Here is a 19,343-nt window from a genome sequence, read left to right as displayed (position 1 = left end):
TATTTATGGGCCAATTTCCAGTTTTTTTTGAGTGAGGTACACTCACAAGCATTTTTGTCTCGGATCAAATGGTGTTGCAAGATATCATGCCATGCCCGGAGCCAGAAAGAAAGGAAGAAAGGAAAGAAGAAGAAAAAAAAGCTACCGTAATGTTGGTGATCACACGCTTTCTCGAAAGTTCTCGTTTTGAGAAAGGTGATTCAATGTCCGCATTTTCAATGCTTTTTTGGAGTCAATTTCTTAAGGATTGAAGTCGACTATCCGAGGAAGGTCACATGGATTGAAACGATGACACCGGAGCCGCCGACGAGATTACTCGCTGTCATTTTCGAGGCATTACTGGGTAACATTAAGTCTTTTTTTTTGACACAATAGAATGCAAATTTTGTTCATTTGTTGAAAATCCTCTACCCGAACTCGGTACTGAAACGTTGAAAGAGTTGTGAAAGCATATCAAATTCAAATTATTGAAGCGCTCAAGGGAGGGAAGCAAAAAGTCTCAATTATGTCAATAGTACATACATATCATTGGCATGAATTTACTCGAGAGGTTATCTTGTCGTCTATGAATGCAAGTCCGAGGTGAGACAGTTTTTTTTCGTTGAATGGTACCATCGTCAAAAAGGAACTCTATGTTCTGTCTTTGATTGCACTTTTTAAACACCTAGTTTGGATTAAGACAATTTCTTGGTGCTACCTGACACGAGAACTAGAAACTAGATTGGTCAATAGGTCTATTGGTTTTTCCAGCTCAGACATAGCTCAGCCCAGACATGGGTCGGGTCGACCCGATCAACCCAGCTCAGCTCAAAACCTGTTTTTTTTGGCCCAGCCCAGCTCGTGAGGGAAACTGTCAACCCAGCTCAGCTCGAAATGAGCCACCTTCCTCTTAGCTCAGCCCAGCCCGAAAATTCTTGGCTCATTACATCTCTACAACCAATATGTGATCTTAATTAGTACCTCACCCGCGGGAATGATCGTAAGTTCGCCCATTTAAGGTGTTAAGCAAGCAACTTATTCTATAATTTTAAATACTGCAAAGAAGCTTGGACTTGGCAAGCTTGGGTTCAAACCAGGATTCCCAGATTGGGAGGCGGATACGAGAGTGAGACAAATCACAAGCTTTCATTTTGAATATGCCGGGGCTTACATTCTTTGCAGCGGTTTTGCTACATTTAGACGATCCCATTTTCAGCACATTTAGGTGACAAAGTTGTAATTCACATCTCACATGATGACCCCTGTCCCACTTTTTACATTACAATGGCAATTTCGACCGAAATTTGAGAATCATCCTCTACCCAGTCTTTAGCAAGGTATTTCCAAATGCTAAGGCAAGAAACAATCAATAATTGTACAAAGCTTCATAAATATTTCATTACAGACTTGATTTAGATTGGGAACGGAAATTTTGAGACTATCATATGTCAGTTTTTAATTTAATCAGTGGTCTATTCTACGAGGCGCATAACCAAGCGAATATTCAAGAATTTCAACAAAACCAATTTTTAACAAGAGCTAAATGCCATCCCATCTTGTCTTTGAGGAAGATCCAACATACATATCCTTGACATTCACGCTCCAAAGAAAACATGTAAGACCCCCCAAAATTACAATCATGCTTTAACTGACCACACAAAAGAGAAAATAAAAAAAGAAACGAACCATGGGGCCAAATGAACAAGTGTCACGGTGCTGCCAAAGAAGAACTCCTGAAGGAGTTTCAGGGCGGCTTTACATTAGGATGGAAAACCGAGATTGACTCCGGTTTGAAGTGGGACTAGTGCTGGGGCGAATCCAGCAGAGGACTTGAGTCTTTCACCGTGCTTAAGTGGAACAAAAAGACTCAAACACCAAAAACTCGCCCCAGCACTAGTCCTACTTCAATGCTCAAACCGGATTCAATCTTGGTTTTCCATCCTAGTGAAAAGACGCCCTAAGAAAATCAGAAACCTAACCGTGCGCCTAGTCCGACGAGACACAAGAAACCAATTCGTTTCGGATCTTAACAAAGGGAAGTGTGGAAAGTTGTAAATACCATTCAAGGGGCCCAAAATGGAACACTAGTTGGAAGCATCGCGAACAAAGACGGCAGTCCTAGTGCATCAACAACAGAAAAAGCTCATTGCCTCAACATTTTCTACAAGTCTAAAAAAGAGGCAATTTGAGAATCAATAAATGATCCTCTTCGTGTCACATGAAAACGTCAAATAAAAGTCATAAATACTTTTCCGTTCCACCCAATGAGTGAAGGGGAAGTTTTATGAGAAAATCGAGAATATCTTCCCTTCAAGGCCAACATGGTTTCCGTTAAGATCACCCCACCTTAAATGCACTGTGTCATGTCTCTACAAACCTCGCCAATGCTAATGCCAATGTGCAGGCGGCCGGCTTATTGCATTTTGATCTGAGTGCAACCTTTGACGGTTTGGACCACGACACTCTCGTGGATAAGTTGGGACAGTGTGGATTTAGAAGAACTGCCATGGAGTGGGTTCGATCCCATCTAATGGGGAGTGAAAAGCATGTTTGCTGCGATGGGGAACTGTTCGATTCCATACAATTGGAAGTTGGGTCACCTCAGGGGTCGGTTCTCTCTCCTCTCCTCTTCCTACTGTTTACGATGGATATTCCGTGATGTCTTCCCCAGGAGTTCCGTGCCAACTTCACCGGCTTTGCCGATGACCATGGAGCACGGTAGTAGTGGAATGGAAAGCTCTCTGAAACCTCGCTAGAAGACGTTTCAGTTTTGCGTTACCTTCTAATCAAGTACTTGGAATTCATTGAGCACATTGAACACTCTCTCAGTGGGAATGCATCTGATCAGGAGGTAACGCATAGCTCTACCAAACCTCACTAGGAGACGTTCGATCTTTAACCGAGCTTTCCACTCCACTACTGACGTACTCCATGCGATGAGGCAGTCGTGGTTGTGCAAATGTCAAGTAACTGGAAAGAGCCTGGAGTTGGTGGCATTGAATGAACTAATAGCCAGCTCATCCAAAGCCGACTTGATCAACATCAGCAGAAATCAATAAAAAAGCAGATCCTATCTCAATCCAGGTTGGTCAAGCCGTGGTTGAAGAATATTAGTCATGCAAAACTCTGGGAGTCCACTTGCAGAACAATCGGAAGTGGAACACGCACATGACACCACTACGATCAGAATTGAACCGTAGCCTAGGAACTCTTAGACTACTTCTCTCGAGGGTTCCTAGGCATGATCTAAAGGTAGCTGTGGGTGCATTAGTTACTTCCAAAACACGCTACTGCCTCCCCTTATTCTTCAGGATATGTCTACCTAGAGAGGCATCGCAGATTCAACTACAACAGGATATCCAGGTTGGACTGAATAATGTTCTCCGCGAATTAAGGGGCATCGAACGTCGAGAACATGTCAGTATTGAGCTCCACTTGTGTCTTGGATTCTTATCAGTAGAGCGGGTAAAACCCTAAAAACGCTAAATTTCAATCAAGCATATTTTTAAAAAATATTTTGGCCATTTTCTCAAAAAGTAAAAATGTAGACGCTTTCAATCCCGTGGGTAAAATTTTGCTCATTTTTATCATTTTTTGCCAATTCAAGGAACCAAATACGTGAATTAGTAGATTTTTGGTTTAACTCTAAATTGCTATGGTATCTAATTCAAAACATCATGGCCTCTGGCAGAAATATGGCTTGTTCATCGAGTGGGATGACTATTGAGCAGAGAAGGAAGAATGGTAAAAATGATTTTTTTTGTTTTTTATAGCAAGTGGGCCATCCATGAACAATACTAACTTGAGTAACTATAACACAGTGGAATTTTCTACCACGGCAGGTTGATGGCTGCACTATCAACCGGGTATTTCATAATGATCAGGCTGGTCTCACAGGGTAACCCGCTGCAGGTTGGGCAACAATATAGAATTTTGCCTTTAAAGTTTCTCAGATTTTTCACTCTTTTCACAAATCACTCTGGACATTCAAAGTAAATATTAACGAGTTTGTGCGATCTCTCCCACTCTGAGTGGTTGTTTGATTTTATGTCTTTAACTTACCTTTGTCTACATAATTATCTACTAATCACAATAACCTTAAAAGCCTTACAACTTATCAAAACAAAACAATGACAATGGCACTTCTGGCACTTTTCATACAACGAATTTTGAGTGAGTTGTCCGATGGTTCTTTTGTGAATCAAACAATGTTTCGGGGTTTGGGTTTTCACGGGCTTTTCTAACCGCTACAGAGAATGTAATCACCAGTGTTATTAAAATGAAAGGCTATAATTCGTCTATTTATTACTTTTCAATCTTTATATGATATTTGGTCTACCAGTGAATTTGACAGACCGAACTAGTCCTTGAATGTAGGGTTGATCAGGAATGCTATCTAAAAATTTGTCCAAGTCTGACTTGAAAGATGCAACCGGATTAACAAGGCCTGCGTATTCCCTACGAATACTAGAGGGAAGCAAATGAAGCAATGAAGGAGCCCGAGAAAGAAGAGATGTGTGCTTCATGGTTCAAACTAGCTTGGATTCTCTACGGTCACTAGAATTGACCCTAAATCCTGGGTTGGGACAAAGCTCATGAATGCTTTTGAAAACGTACAATATCAGATACCTTTCGTACCTTCTCTGAGTACTGTACAATCCCAACTTTTTTAGTCTCTCATTAATACGAGAGCCCTCTCATTCCAATGATGTTCCTATTGAAACATCTAGGATTAGGGCTTTTTTGCCTTTGCCGGGAGGGAACAACTAAACGTTGAATAAGTCCAGAAAAAAAGGCTGAGCACATCATTGTTCGATTTTAATGTTTACTACCAGGTTTTTATTTTATTGAGGAAACCAAATCAACTGAAGACAATGACACTCTCACCATTGAGAAATAATAGAAGACAAGAGTAAAACAACCACTGACGCTAAAGGAGCCGTGGAACCGCTCACCACATCCACTGTCACCTGGAAAACAAAGCAAATTGATCTCAGTCATTGGAGTTCGTTCCCTTGGAAGAAATTCCCCGAAAACCCATCTTACCATGGCTTCTTGGTCTTCATTCTCTCTTTCGAAATAAACGCCTTGATCAGCTTTACAGATCAAATTAAAGTTGAAGAAATGATATCTGGGCTTGTTCGTTTCGCACGCGTAATCATCGATATCGTAGCTATTGCAAAGATCCTCCAGAGTTGGTTGGAAGATAATAGTTTCTTCCACGTATTCGCCCAAAATACTGTCTTCTCCGGGTCGAAGTCGGCGTTGCAGATCGTTTTCGGAAATTTCATTGCGATCGTCATTGATGTACCTGCAATCAAATCCGAGTTACAAATTCAGGATTTTTTTGCGGTTTAGTGGAATAAAAGTTCAGAAATTCATTTCATTGTTATTCCCTGTTATTTAGTTCGATTTTTAAACATAAGAGTCCCAATGAAATCGAAAGGAAGGATCATCCTATTCTAACTTCCCATTAGTCATGTGAAGTAAAAGAAATTCAAGGAAAAGTGCAGTGCGGCACCCTGATTTTAGGCATTTTGTGGAGGGAGAATTAAGACAAACGTCACAGCCAACCTGCGCCGTGCATATATTCACTTTGTCATCTATTTCAATTTGCCGGCTTATTGAAGCGAAAAATATTCTGATATTGAGCCAAGATGTTAGTGCAGTGACAGAACTGCACCAAACATGACATTTTTTGAGTTTTGTAACTCAACATCACTCAATTATTGAAAGTTCAATTGGATCCTGATGTCAGTTTGTCCTCTAAGTGTGATACTTGTCAAAGCGCTCTCTCGACAAAATGCTCAAACTCAGGGTGCCGCACTACATTTTTCAATGAATTTCCTGTACTTCTGTATTTCTCATGGGAAACTACTACTATTAGACTGAATAGGTCGTGAATGGCCTTGTGGCCGTCATGACGATAGAGATAATGATTTCCTTTAATGAAAAGTGTTGATGTTGCATTTTGACAACGTCTAATTCTAGCATATTCACACGGTTTATAGAAAATTTTATCTTCATTTGACTAATGGCATTTGTTTTTGATCTTGAGGCACAAATCGTGCAGGAAGACTTCGTGACTCTAGAGAGCTTTTTAAAATACCTGTTTGACATTTTGATGATGGGGATTTCATTATATCTTATTGAGTTATTACTCATTTTGTTGCCTAAAAAAGGTGATGTTTTGTGTTTCAAAATCAACTTTTCCCCCACAATCTATAAATGAGTAATGTTTAGTCTAAAGCTTTCCAACAAAAATATTGTGTACGAAAGATATCGACAATTCGTCAATATTTCATACAAATGTTCTATTATCCTTTGAAACAATTCGCCTATTTGCTATATTGATAATTTGGACCCAAAACTTGGCGTTATGTACCATACCAAAGGCATTGAAAATACCAAATGCAATCGAGGACACGTATTTAAAAAGTCTTCTTATGAACTTTTTGTGACTTCTTTTTTTTTATCAAAATATGTGCATTGAACCAATTCTAGTCATATTCATTATGATATCACTTTCTAGTCAACTATTTTATTGCTTTTACCATTTTTGACATTTTTCTATTAACAGTTTGTATTTCCTTAATAGTTTTACGCCATGACATGACCAAGAGTCGCAATAAAGATATTATTATATTATTATCATTAGAATTAGAGTAATTTTCATACTCCTCATACTTATGCAATTGAAGTTTCCTGTGTCCCTTTTCGATTCGTGACTTTATGCGCTTGATCAATTCAAGTGCCATTCTGAGTATTTTGTACTATGTATACTATTTTTAAAGAACTTTATTACGCAAGATTATTTTTCATATAGAACACTCAGAAACACACTGAACACATATCTAATGATATGAAAGGTTCGTAAAACATTCACTAATTTATTGCTCATATTGGGTTTTCTATATGCACACAATCTCCGCCCCTGGAATTGAAGCAATTTGAAAGAAAAAAAGGTGTTTCTAAATTTTGTAAACCTAACAAAAACAAAAACAAAGACATTATGTTCTCAATTACCATCACAAGAATTTACAGCACACTTATTACCTCTATCCTATGAACAAGTTTGTCTCCAGATCAATGTGTACACCATCTCTTGAAGGATATGTCTTGATATAAATCTTAAAAAATATCTAATGTTGTCCTGTTGTTGAACCAATCCTGTTTGGTGGACCGTGGTTAGAAAAAACTGTTTTCAATATAATGAACGTTCTGTTTGTCCTCTAAATCATCTTGACTCTTCTCCAATAGGTTCAATATGATCATGTGTCTTTTCCTTCTTACCCTTAATCGACCCTGTCAAACCTGTGAGAATGTTGCCACGTACTTTTGTATGATTCAATGATTCTTTTCAAAGGTTAAAAATCCTCAAATGACCTTGGACCTTTTCCAAGTGTTTAGCATGTCTTTTGTTTCGCATTAGCCAGTTGTTTGTCAAACGGAGGAGAGAGTTGAGCTTCAAGACTCGAGAGATTGACGGTCACAACAATTCCATTGAAGGCATTGTCTCTTGTCCCCAAGTGTTTTCCTTTCCATTTTGTTCATTTTGTCCCACTCAGTCCCTATTTGCTCCCGTTGAGAGGCACTGAAAGGCCGTGAAGTGAGAGCCTTCAAGGCTGACAAAGACAGGTATTGAAGGACCTACAGCTGATTGTGTGAATCAAAATGACGATCGAGGCTGGAGAAGTGATCCTACGATCCGAACCTTTTTGTGCCATCCTGGAAGGACAAGCTGTCCAAAGCCATTGCTCGTTCTGTTTCTTTCGCATTGAGAGCGATGAATTGCTCAAATGTTCCGCTTGTCGTGTGACTCGTTATTGTGATGAAGAGTGCAAGCTCCAGGATGTCGAGTCTCATCAAGATGAGTGCTCGATCTTGGCAGAGAATCCTGATATTTGTGATAGTGTTCGAATGGTGGTAAAGCTTATCCTGAAGCTAGATCGAAACAAGGAGTGCGGAGTTGACAATGCCGAAGTGTATTCCGGAGGAACGCGGTCATTTGAAGATCTCATGAGGTATTTTGATCGATGTGCTTTCCCAAAAGAACAGAAAGTAGAGGGGTAAAATCTATATAGACTGAGATTCCTCGAATGAATGGAGTTCTCTGCTAAAGGAATTGATGCAAAAAGCACAATTTGTTTCGTGATGGCTTCAGTATTTAGGAAGAGTTAAACATGAAGGATGTCGATTTTATTTTATGAAAAGCAGTTTTCATGGAAATGATTTTGACTCTCATCATCAACCCAAAGCAAGCCAGATGCCACTGTTTGAAGTTCTATTTTGTGGTTCAGGGTTCAAGTGTGATTGGAAAGAAACTTTCCGGTCACTAGTGAAGAGAAAAAAAGATGTTCACAAGCCATAACGGTTTTTCGATTGCTTCGAGTAAGAATCATAATTTGATAACCCATCACTACAAAAGAAAGGTGCACATTCAATGGATGGGGCGTTATTTTCTTCACATCCAGAAATCAAAAAGTTGGAACAACCTTAGCTCCTTTCCCTTTTAATGCTATCTCATTTTAAGCAAAGCTTGGGTAAGTATTCGTACTTGATTCCTTTTGACCATATCAAGTTCTTCCAGTCTCAATTTTCCAAACCTTAGACAAAGAAGGTAACAGCTATTGATTAATTGGCTATTTGCCTCTTTTGGAAAAATATTTTCTTTGATTCACTTGTACTCGCACCACTCAAGCATATTATAATTGTTTTTATTCATGGGCACGACGCTAGACTTTGTATCTCTATGATCTATGAATCATTAATTTTTCTTTAGACTGAACAAAACTGCTCTTCTTTCCAGTCACAAAGAACATCTTTCGCAAGAAGGGGAGAACTTTACCCTGATCCAAAAGTTCCATCGCGTCATGTCAGGTCTTTTAGGCCCCAAGGCACCGAACTTTGAAACGTTTCTAGAAATTTATGGACGCCTGATCATCAATGGTTTCGAGATCTGTGACGGCAATCAGGAAATCTTGCAGTTCATCAAAAAATGAATTGAATTATTCCTTGGGAGAAAGAATATAAAGATCGATCACAATCATACAATTTGAATAATTCAACCTTCACAATTTTAAATTTCAATGTAGGAAGACATGTTCCCAAACTAAAATCACGCTCTTTGTTCCCTTTGAGGATCCAAGATTTTAAAAATTTCCAACTGAACTTCAATGGCTTTTAATTTCGGCTTCATCAAATCTCGCTCACAACCTACTTGTTGAAAAGCCAATGAAACATGTCATTTAGACAAAACACGCCACAAGGTTTTCGTCACTTAATCCCTTGGAGTTGCTTCCAATCAAAAAGTGAGAACCTACAACTTATCTCCCCACGAAAGATGAAACATGTGATATGGTATTGGATTTTTTTGATGAACCAATTCCACACAGAGTATCAAAGGCTGGGGTCTTTATTTGGCCCCCTCAATCTTGGACCACTCTTGTGCACCCAATGCCACTGTCTCATTTTTGGGGCGAACAATATTTGTGAGGACCTTGGTGGACATGGAGAGTCCTCTCAAGTGGAACGAGGTCAGAATTTCATATATTGATCTCATGGAAACCTCAGAGATGAGACAAAAGAAGTTGTTGGAACAATATCAATTCCATTGTGATTGCCCACGTTGTGTCTCCTCAACACGTATGTACCTCTATCCTTTTCCAGTTTTTGAAAGCATTTCCAACTTATCCGAGCCAATCACAACAGGTCAACTTATGTTCAAAACCGAAGGATCGAAGCCTTGTTTACCCAAGAGCGAGGCCCTTTTGTATTGCATGAGATGTCAACATTGTTCAGGAAGGCCTGTCTACATTGGCCCACCCGAACCTGACCTCAGCATGGCGTCCATTAGCAATAACAACAACAACAACCACTGCCCAAATATCTGCCAAAATTGTGAGCAACCACCCTCAATGGAACACTTGAAGAAATACTACCAGATTTATGAAAAAGTGGATCACGCATTGGAACGCGATGAACGATTGTCAACTAAAGAGCTTGCATCCTTCTTCAGGTAAGGCATGGACTTCTAGAGATTGGACTGCGAACAAAAGCAAAAAATCTCCTGAACTGTGCACTTTATGCTAAATAAGCACTTGATACGACCGCAAGATCTGATTAAATAGATAAACTTGGCCAATTTTGAGCCCAAGACTATGCTTAGGAAACTCATGAAATATATCCAAAGTTATGTAGCAAACGTTACATAAATTTCGAATTTTCGGCCTGCTCTTGGTCAGCTACATAAGCTTTTAACAACAAATCTTTGAAACGAACAACTTTACAAGTAAATAATATAAAAGTAAAACACTGCCCTCAATTGAAGAGATCTGTATTTCTTGTCTTATCATTCTAATTCGAAAAGTGGCAGAGAATCGTTGAGACCAAAAGGAGGCGCATTTGACGGGAAGTTTGTTTCCAGTCCATATTTCTAGAAGTTCGTGGGTAAGGATACTTGATAATAAAGGGTAGTCGGAGTTGTTTTTTTCTCGACTAGATTGGAGCGTTTTGGCTAGCATATCGCTTCAGTATGGAGGCGTTGACTTCATTTTCGTGATATACTCACAATTAGCTAATTTGAGCGCTCATTAGTGGAAAAGAGGTTTACAATGTCATTTTCTTACTTAAATGGAATCAAATGATGCACGGTTACAAACACTAGCTCGCCCACTATTCTTAATTTCGGGTATGTGAAAGGCGAGCACATTGTGTGAAATTTTCAAGAAGCAATCGACTTGCTTCAAATCGATCTTGGCACAAAAGCCATCAGATGAATATTTCTTCAATTTTTCGCCCATTGGTCGAAAAATCTAAACCAGATGTAGGAAAGAAAGGAAATGCCAGCCAGAACAAACTTATTCCCTCCTGGTTCCCCGGTTTTAAAAATCCCCCCCCCCCAAAAAAAAGTGACTCTCAGGGGGATTGGGATCAAATTCAGCAACTCTGATTTGTGAACTGGGGGCTTAGGCAGAGAGATATTGGAACACGGCCTTCTGTTTCAAGTGTTAGGTGATGAAATTGAGCGATCAACTAAAATCTGATTGGTGCTCAATTTGGCGTGATAACATCGCCCACGCCAAACTTTCGAGGCATTAGATGCGTGCGAGGTGGGAGTCTTTACTTGCTGACTAAAATCCCTGAGAACCACCAAGTGTGATGGGTAAATTTGAAAGTTTCAACCCACGGACTGGGGCTCAATACCATCTATCACTTTCCTTGGAAAAGTTCAAATACTGAAAGTGGGACGAAGATTGATTGGCGCGAGATAAAAATAGCTTCTTACTTTCCAAAGGTGGAATGGTTCAACGACTAACGGACCACCCAAGTGGAAGGTGGAAGAAAACCATAGTTTTATATTACTTGCACGCAGAATGTGGGGTTTTGTCTGAGCCGATAGAGAATCCACATGGAACACACATGGTCCCTGTTTCCATGCCCATCAGATATCGATTATTTTGTGGACAAATCAGGAAAAGTCATTGCACAGGAAGTCATTACTAGTAACACATACGTGGAACGTGGAATGATATTGGACTTGGCTGATACTAGGACCAAGAATCATGATTTGACGACCCTTATAGGCCGGCAATTATATATTTCCCAGAATGCTTCTGGTTTTTACGGGAACGCACGTGTCTGGGCTTGCATGAATGATATTGTTACTTTGTTTTCTTGATCCAATTTAGCTGCAGCAAGTGAACAATTCGGGGCAAACGTTTACCAATCAGACCATCAAAGCAGGTCTGCAGGAACTTAGAAACTAGTGATAGGGCGGTTTTTGTTTTGTAAACCCCCGAGTTGACTTTTATGGAACTCTGGTTGAAACTTGCTGCATTGGCGCGAAAGCTTTAGTATGTTAGAATTTGTTTATTGAAAATAAGTTTTATGTGGTACATTTGTAATAAAGGCAACATTTCCTTCTTTAATGACTTGAAATTTACATTTCATGTTCAAGATATTCTGCTGATTGCTTATGGTATCACGATGATTTGGAATCCTAAGACCCCATCACAAGAGCCGGGTATGAGCTCTAAAATCACGCAGCTCATCTCATTACTCATATGAACCAATAGATGTCTGGTCAAGACCATCGAGAATGATAGAGTAAAGTGAAATGGGTTCGTTTGTTTTTAGAGGAATCATACCAGGTTTTTCGTGACACTTGTTTCAAAAACAATCGTAAATACAAGGATAACCTATTCAGAGTCAATTCTTAAATACGTCTCTTCGCGTGCGCTCTATGCTTTTATAGATATTGGAAATCCCACCTGCCACACGTAATTTGCTTGTCAAATATCTTTCAGCGAAATGACAGGTCTGTTCTACCCTCAACATCGTCTGATGGTACGGATTGCCGAGAATCTCTTTGAGGCTAATTTCCGATTTGGCGAAACCCTGCCAGCCTTCGAGTACGGATCCGTTTGTGACAAGGCCTATCAAGAGTATGGAGCTCATGGGCCACGCTATCTTGGATCATTCTATTCAAGATGGGCTCTAGTTTTGGAGAGAATGGGCAAAGCCAAACAAGCAATCGAGGTCAACCAGAAGGCCTTGAATATTCTTCAGGGTTCACACGGACGCACGCACTCTATGTGGATTCGAACCAAAGCTAGGGTTGACCAATTGTTGCAGAATAAATAAAAGCTTACAGAAACAGGGTCGTGCCTCTTATTTAAAAAGAAAACAGGGCGCAACTAATAATTTTGTGTACATGATGTTAGCCTCCTTATAGTGGACTTATCTGATTATGCTGATAGTAGGACTGATCAAAAAAGAATAAAGTTTCCAAGTCTGACTTAAAAGATGCCAATGGATTAACGCTTACACACAGTAATGCATCCAAATATTAGAGGTCAACAAACAGAACAATGAAGGAGCCTGAGGATGTAGGGAGACGGACCTCATTATTTCAACTAATAGTGATTCTCGTGGGCTTGAAGGTGCTCTCATAACAGGCACATTAAGCCTCTATGATTGTTACAATTGACCCTAAAACCTGGGTGGAGAGAAAGCTCATGAACGCTTTAGAAGACGTAAAGTATTCAGGTACCATTTGTACCTTCTCTGAATGTTGTATAATCCCCACCTAATGAATGCAACTTTTGATACGCTTTTCAGACAATGTAGTAAAAATGCGCTCATGAAATTGCCATGATGTAGAGATAGTGGCGGCTATTCATTGAAAATAATTTTCGGTTTGTTCTAAACACTTAAAACCATTTAATGAATACTAAGAAATACTTTTTAAGTAACAGATTCACATTCAATGAAATGAACTTTTGACCAAACAATCAAAAAACTTAGCAATGGTCTTAGAACTATCACGGTTGATCATGACCAGAAATGATGACTATTTTTGATCAAACCTCCTTAGGATTTTGCATGGTACCTAGTTATTCAACTAAGTTTGCATTGTAGAAACATTTACCATTGTTGAAGCTATCGTTTTTTGAAATAGTTTGAAAACTTATGAATACAGTTATGGTTGAAAAAGAGAAGAGTATTTGTTCTAATGAATCTGGCTCCTAAAATGTTGCATTGTTATGAAAAAGACATGGTTGCTTCGCTAATTCTTTCGGGAACTGAAAGAAAAACTAGATGATGGTGTTGTGGCACTATTCTCCATTTTGTTTCAATACACAATTACTCCATAATCCCGTTAAAAAGTGACCCTCTCTCACAACTCATCTTATCAGAGAGGTTGCATAGAGTCAGCTGATGCATAATATCCTCTTAGTCACATTGACTTCTTTGTCCTGACAAGTTTTTTGTCTAGGAAAAAGTTCTTGCCTCTCATTTATGAATTTCAACGGGAATATTATTCCAGGGATAATGCATTAGTTACTAATTTCAAAATGCATGTTAATGTTGAGCTTTGCATTATGAATTTTATCTTTTTTGATTGTCAATATTTCGTTTTGAGGGGTGGTTGCGTGGATAAAATGGAAACTAAACTTAGCTAAAGAGTTATCACTAGGGTTCTCAAAATTATGCATAAAAAAAGGACCTCAAGATGCAAATAAAGATGCAAGAAAACAAGCCCAGGATTCATAGAGGGATGCAAAAAAACGTCAAAATGCTTTATATTGTTATGGGATACCAAGGTACCTTAAGCAATTTGTTAAGCTGGACACAAATATTCTAGCAATAGTATGCTCTGATTCCAATGGATCAGCATCTGAACAGTAATCAAAGACTAAACTTCCATAACAATCACAGGTATTGTCAATAGAACAGCTTTGACTTGTCAACATTTCCAGTTTTTTTTGTAAATTGTCTAAGTGCCCTAGGAAAGAGATGGCAGGCGGGACCCTGAATCGTCAAGGGCAGAAATACGTCAGAGGCGCCAATTTCTCATTAAAATAGTGAAAATGTAAATTTTCAGCCCTAGCAAAATCAGTCAAAAGAAGCCTAAAATGCATAAACATATGAAAACGGACCAAAGATACAAATGATGCAGTTAGGGGCCCGGGATTTAAATAAATGTTATTTGCGTAATTAAGAGAACACTTGTTATCACTCATTGGATTGAGAAGGCTTCAGAAGAGAGCTTGTTTGAACAAAGGACAACCTACCATCTGAAGGTGGGCTCAGGTTTTCCGCCATAGCCAGTACACGTGGCTTCGATTTCGGCCCGTTCGTCTTCGAGGTCGTATTCGATGGTTTGTGAGCTGTCCTCTTCCATATCGGGATCCGTGATGAAGATGGTCGTCTGGTTGGCCACATGGATATCAACGAAACTACAAGAAAGATGCAAACTATTACCACATGACCTTTTCTTCATTGAAAACTCTACATTTTATCCCTATTCCCTTAACTGTTCACAACTTAGTGACCACATTCTATGTATTCTACTTGATTCCACGCACGTAAAGTGGTTTAAAACTCGAACGCCAATTATACGATATTGGCTGTCATGCAGCTAATGCTTCAGATGTTAATAACTAATAAGTACAGATTAAAAAAAAGTTGAATGGCTTTTTCAACACGTTTTCCGGCTTTTTAGGGTCTATTCGACTATTTGGGGTGCATTCGACTTTTTGTGGTTTTTTGCCGTTTTCACACATTTCGTCCATTTTTCGCATTTTGTCTATTTTCGTTCGAACGTTCCTGCTTCCTTCAACGCTACAAAAGCAAACAAGACCACTTGAACCTGATATTGATGGAAAACTTCACATAAGCATCAATAACTTCCAAGTTATGTGCTAACAATGTCTTCAGGTTGACCAAATTGAGGGGAAGACCTTTTGATTTTGGAAGTTTTAGGAAAGCAATTTCCAAATTAGCTACCTTTTTGGGCCTGTTGTGGTTTGCTAAATGTCCAGAGGTTTGAAATTCGAAATCTAGCTTCTTGTACCTAAAACTCTAGAAAAACACCATTCATGCTTATTTTTCGCATATTTTATCAACTATTTCCCCAACTATTTCGGCTTTTTTCCCCACTTTTTTTAGCCATTATTTTGACAAATTTAATAGACTATTTTTACAGCTCTAGTAATAATAAGTAATTACTTGACTTTGCTCACCTGTAATGCTGAGACCCAGAAATTGAAGAATCTGTGACGTGACATTCCCAACGTCCATTATCACGGGCTTCAGCCCCTCGCACGGTCACCCCACAGCTATTGCTCGACGTCACGAGGGTCACTCTATGGAAAAGGGCAAAGACAAGTTTGTTTTGTATCGTAGTAGTAGATCTGGAGGCTGTATCAATAACCATCCATAGTTTCCTCTGTCATTGGTGATTGGCTTTACCTGGAAGCATAAGAGCTGAGCTCGGAAGATCCGCCCTTATTGGAACATTGTGCAGATCCATCAGGAGACGTGGAACAAACAATGCGAAGGTCTTCATTGTTAGCATCCTTGAGAAAGAAAACGGTATTATAGCAATGAGATGCTTAATATCAATGGTTTTCTCAGTTGAAAGGTCGGAAAAGAGAAGAAAGGAACAGTTATTTCTGCTCTCTTTTCCCACGTCATGAGTAGGGGTCCAGGTTCCTGGTGAATAAAAGGGCCTTCAAACTCCTAAAAATGGCAAATAAAACTAGCTAAAATGGTAACTCATTTTGCGAATCAAACTTGCCAATATGGCAACTAATTTGGCAAATAAGATGAAAGAAAGTAAAAAATATCAACAAAATGCTTGATTGAACTTTCATTGCCTTAATGAATAAGTTTTGAATTAGGAAACGATTTTTCTCTGGATTGCTCTTTGCCTCCAATATCCTTTGAGTACTAGTATGAAATCTAATCTGTAATCTGAGGTAAGTTGTTAGGATCATGCAAATTGGAATTTTTGTTTCATTTATAATTTTTTCACATTTTCTGCATGCCTTTAGGCAAAATTGACTTTTACTGATCTGAAACACAAAGACAAACCTATTTGAGGCAACTAAGATAAAACAATTAGCACTAGTTTGTCATTTTTTCTAAAAGAGTAACAAATAAACTTGAGAAAATGGGAAATTACAAATAAGCCGGTTCTGGGGGCCTTAAATCATATTAAGTAATTTTCTCCAGCCCTAATCATGAGTGATGAAGAGAGTCGAGCGATGGAAACGTCAATGGAAATGTCAAAAGACAAGTTCAAAGGCCAAATAAAGACTTTAAGACCTTTGCTGTGAAAAGAAACCAGAGCTTCGCGCCTTTGCAGCATTTGCCAACCTTTAAGGGTTCAAAGTGGAGCTTTTCACGGAAGAATGATTTCTGCACATTGTGAAGGCTCGGCTGAGAAAACATGTTTCCTCGATGTTGACACAAGGTTAGATAGACTCTCAATTCTCAACAAATTTGGTTTGAGAAATCAAAATTCCCCGCGGCTTCGATTAATTTGAAAGGTTCATATTTTAGTCCTAAAACGGTACTACGAATGTTTGATGGTCAAGGTTTTTTACGCCCAACACCTCTTTGTGCATTTGGAAATATTTGAATAAATTCAACTTTATTCTAAGGTCGGCGTTTTAAATTTCCTCACATCAATGAAACATTCCGTGCATTAGATTATTTTCCCAAACGTTCATACGTTCTAGCTTTTGAAGCTTATTTACAATGTTAAACTTATCTTGCCACTTTATCATTGTTATCTTGAGCTGGCATCTCATAGTATTTACCGCTACCTCAAAAGTCAATTCAAGACTCCAAATCTGCACAAAGTCTTTGGAATTCAAAGACAAACATTGGCAACTAAATCCGAGTTGACACAGATGCTTCCTGATTCCTCAAGAGATGCATTATGGATGAGCAAAAAATGCAAGTTTGGTGGTTAGATACTTCAGCAAATAAGTGGAAATAAGCGTGCCCAGAACAATGGAGCTCTTTTAAGAAAGAAACGCCTTCAAATTTCTTTATGCTCACCAAAACCAAGAGTAGGCTAGCGACAAAAAGGAACTGACACAAAGTTCCATTTTATCTTCACCAAAAAATGTTCTGCTTAGAATTGAGCTGTATGACATCGCCAAATGTATCGAGTGATAGGTAAAAGCCAAATTTCAGCAATGGCAGGAGACAGAAGATTGACCAGCCAATCCCTAAATCTAACTCTCAACGACGACATTTTAGGCAGTTTCAAAGTCTATAGCAAGTAAAATGGATCAGGCTAACTCTACCACACATTGTTAAAAAGAGAAATTGAAAGTAATGATTGATATCAAGCATCGTAACTTCCAGCTCTGAATGGCTTTGGTTTTTTAGTTGAGTTTACATAAATTATGAAACAGAACAAAGATTACATATCTTATCGAAAATGATAGATCGACTAAGGAGTTCTTCCATGAGCAAAATGTGTTATCAAAGGGCACGAATTTTACGGTCATACTCTAAGAGTATGGTTATCTGGGATTGATTAAATATCTTGATATGAAAAAATATATATATATCTTAGGCATCTTCTGGTGAATAAATGGAGCCTAATGATAATGTACATGTTCGCAAGGTGATGGTTATGACTCAGGCATAACTTCACTGACCATCTTCATTTCATAGGATGATGCCTCTATAAATCTTCATGCCAGTATATGCTTTTTTTGTCATGAGAGTTTTGTGCCTCAAAATGTTGCATTGAAAATCTGGCCGAGGTGCTTTTTGTTTTTTAGCGCAAACCTTTTTTGCACATTGATCCAAACCAAAAAAGCTTGCTATTGAACCCGAAGTGCATTCAATAATGTACTCATGAACTGAACTGAAATCAGGATAAGTGATTGGCCATTTTCACCTCCGTTCGATCTTGAGAAGAAGTTTCCTTTGTAAAGTGCTTACTTGTTCATCTTCCAATTCGTGAGTCCACATACATAACAACCAACCATCATTGGATCCCTGAACTTGAATATCACATTTGAGGGTGAATGAGTCATCTAGAAAATAAGAGGAGCAATTAATTACAAAGCCACCCTTATCAAATTTCCTTCCTTCCCCAACTGATTCACCATCGGCAATGGGACTATCTTCATCTAGGCCATCACTCCCCACAATTTCAGCTTGGCCAACACTAAGACTGCATACACCACTGAAGGCCAAAAGGCCGGCCAGGAGAAAAGGGAGAAGCACTCGCATGGTTGGGTTGTTGTGAATATGGATTTTTTACTTCCTTCCCACTATTTGTAATGATGTTAGTCAGCACCAGGAATTATCAATGAGAGGCGATTGAAATGTTTCGAGCTCACTATCGATCGGCACTTGATACCAGGAGGACCTTATCTATCCGTTAGTGACGACGGGCCTGACTGGAATCCTCTATCTAAAGTCGCCTTATCTGTGAATGATTGCAGGCCAAAGCCCTTATCAGCAGCCTCTCAGTTCTAACATGGCAGTGTCAAGCCTAAATAACTTTTTGAGTTCCATGTTTGTTAAAATTATTCACTCTTATCTTTACGTGAGGATGATGACTCAATGGCCCAGTCCGGTGTAGCCAAATATGTGCAGTACTCGACTTTTTTCATGAATGATATAAATCCGTTTTATATTTCAAGGTTTACTTGTTTAGGGCAAGTTTGACTCGAGACAATGAGGTTAGATGTGTAAGTAGAAGTTCGGTCGTCTAAACGAAAGACTATGGGCAAGCATATTTACCGCAATCCTGGAGTATTTTATTCGATTCCTGACTGCAGTGACCATAAATCAATTTAAGTATACGGAGATTGTTCCCTGGGATTATCAGCATTTTTGTGGGAAGCTTCTAGAAAATGTAACAAATGTCTGAGATGCCAGGTACTTGTTAGTCTCAAGGTACTTATCCTCAATTCAGAGAAAACTTGCGTTTGGCCCAATTTTCCTGGGGTTTTGAGTTTGGCCACCCTGGTTGGGGCAATCTTCTCTCTTTTTCTTCTCTATTTGACGCCAATAACTAGTCAAACAAATGAGCTCCT

At 39.0% G+C, this 19,343-nt stretch overlaps 2 protein-coding genes across 2 annotated transcripts; one reads left to right on the top strand and one right to left on the bottom strand.

The window, feature by feature from the left end:
* Positions 1-4,787: 4,787 nt before the first annotated feature.
* LOC131893269 (uncharacterized) lies at positions 4,788-18,673 on the bottom strand. Its single transcript, XM_059243250.1, has 7 exons — positions 18,405-18,673; positions 18,238-18,332; positions 15,739-15,845; positions 15,510-15,632; positions 14,559-14,723; positions 5,026-5,290; positions 4,788-4,949 (listed from the first exon to the last, which is right to left on the bottom strand). The coding sequence occupies exons 1-7, from the start codon at positions 18,529-18,531 to the stop codon at positions 4,863-4,865; spliced, it is 969 nt and encodes a 322-aa protein (XP_059099233.1). The 5' UTR covers positions 18,532-18,673; the 3' UTR covers positions 4,788-4,862.
* On the top strand, positions 7,368-12,694 carry LOC131893268 (uncharacterized). Its single transcript, XM_059243249.1, has 5 exons — positions 7,368-8,003; positions 8,789-8,954; positions 9,375-9,624; positions 9,691-9,997; positions 12,288-12,694. Exons 1-5 carry the CDS (start codon positions 7,654-7,656, stop codon positions 12,622-12,624), a joined length of 1,410 nt encoding a protein of 469 aa, XP_059099232.1. The 5' UTR covers positions 7,368-7,653; the 3' UTR covers positions 12,625-12,694.
* Positions 18,674-19,343: the final 670 nt, after the last annotated feature.

This window comes from Tigriopus californicus, chromosome 2 (assembly GCF_007210705.1).
Source record: "Tigriopus californicus strain San Diego chromosome 2, Tcal_SD_v2.1, whole genome shotgun sequence".
Lineage (NCBI taxonomy): Eukaryota > Metazoa > Arthropoda > Copepoda > Harpacticoida > Harpacticidae > Tigriopus > Tigriopus californicus.
This window is presented reverse-complemented; position numbering and strand designations above follow the sequence as displayed.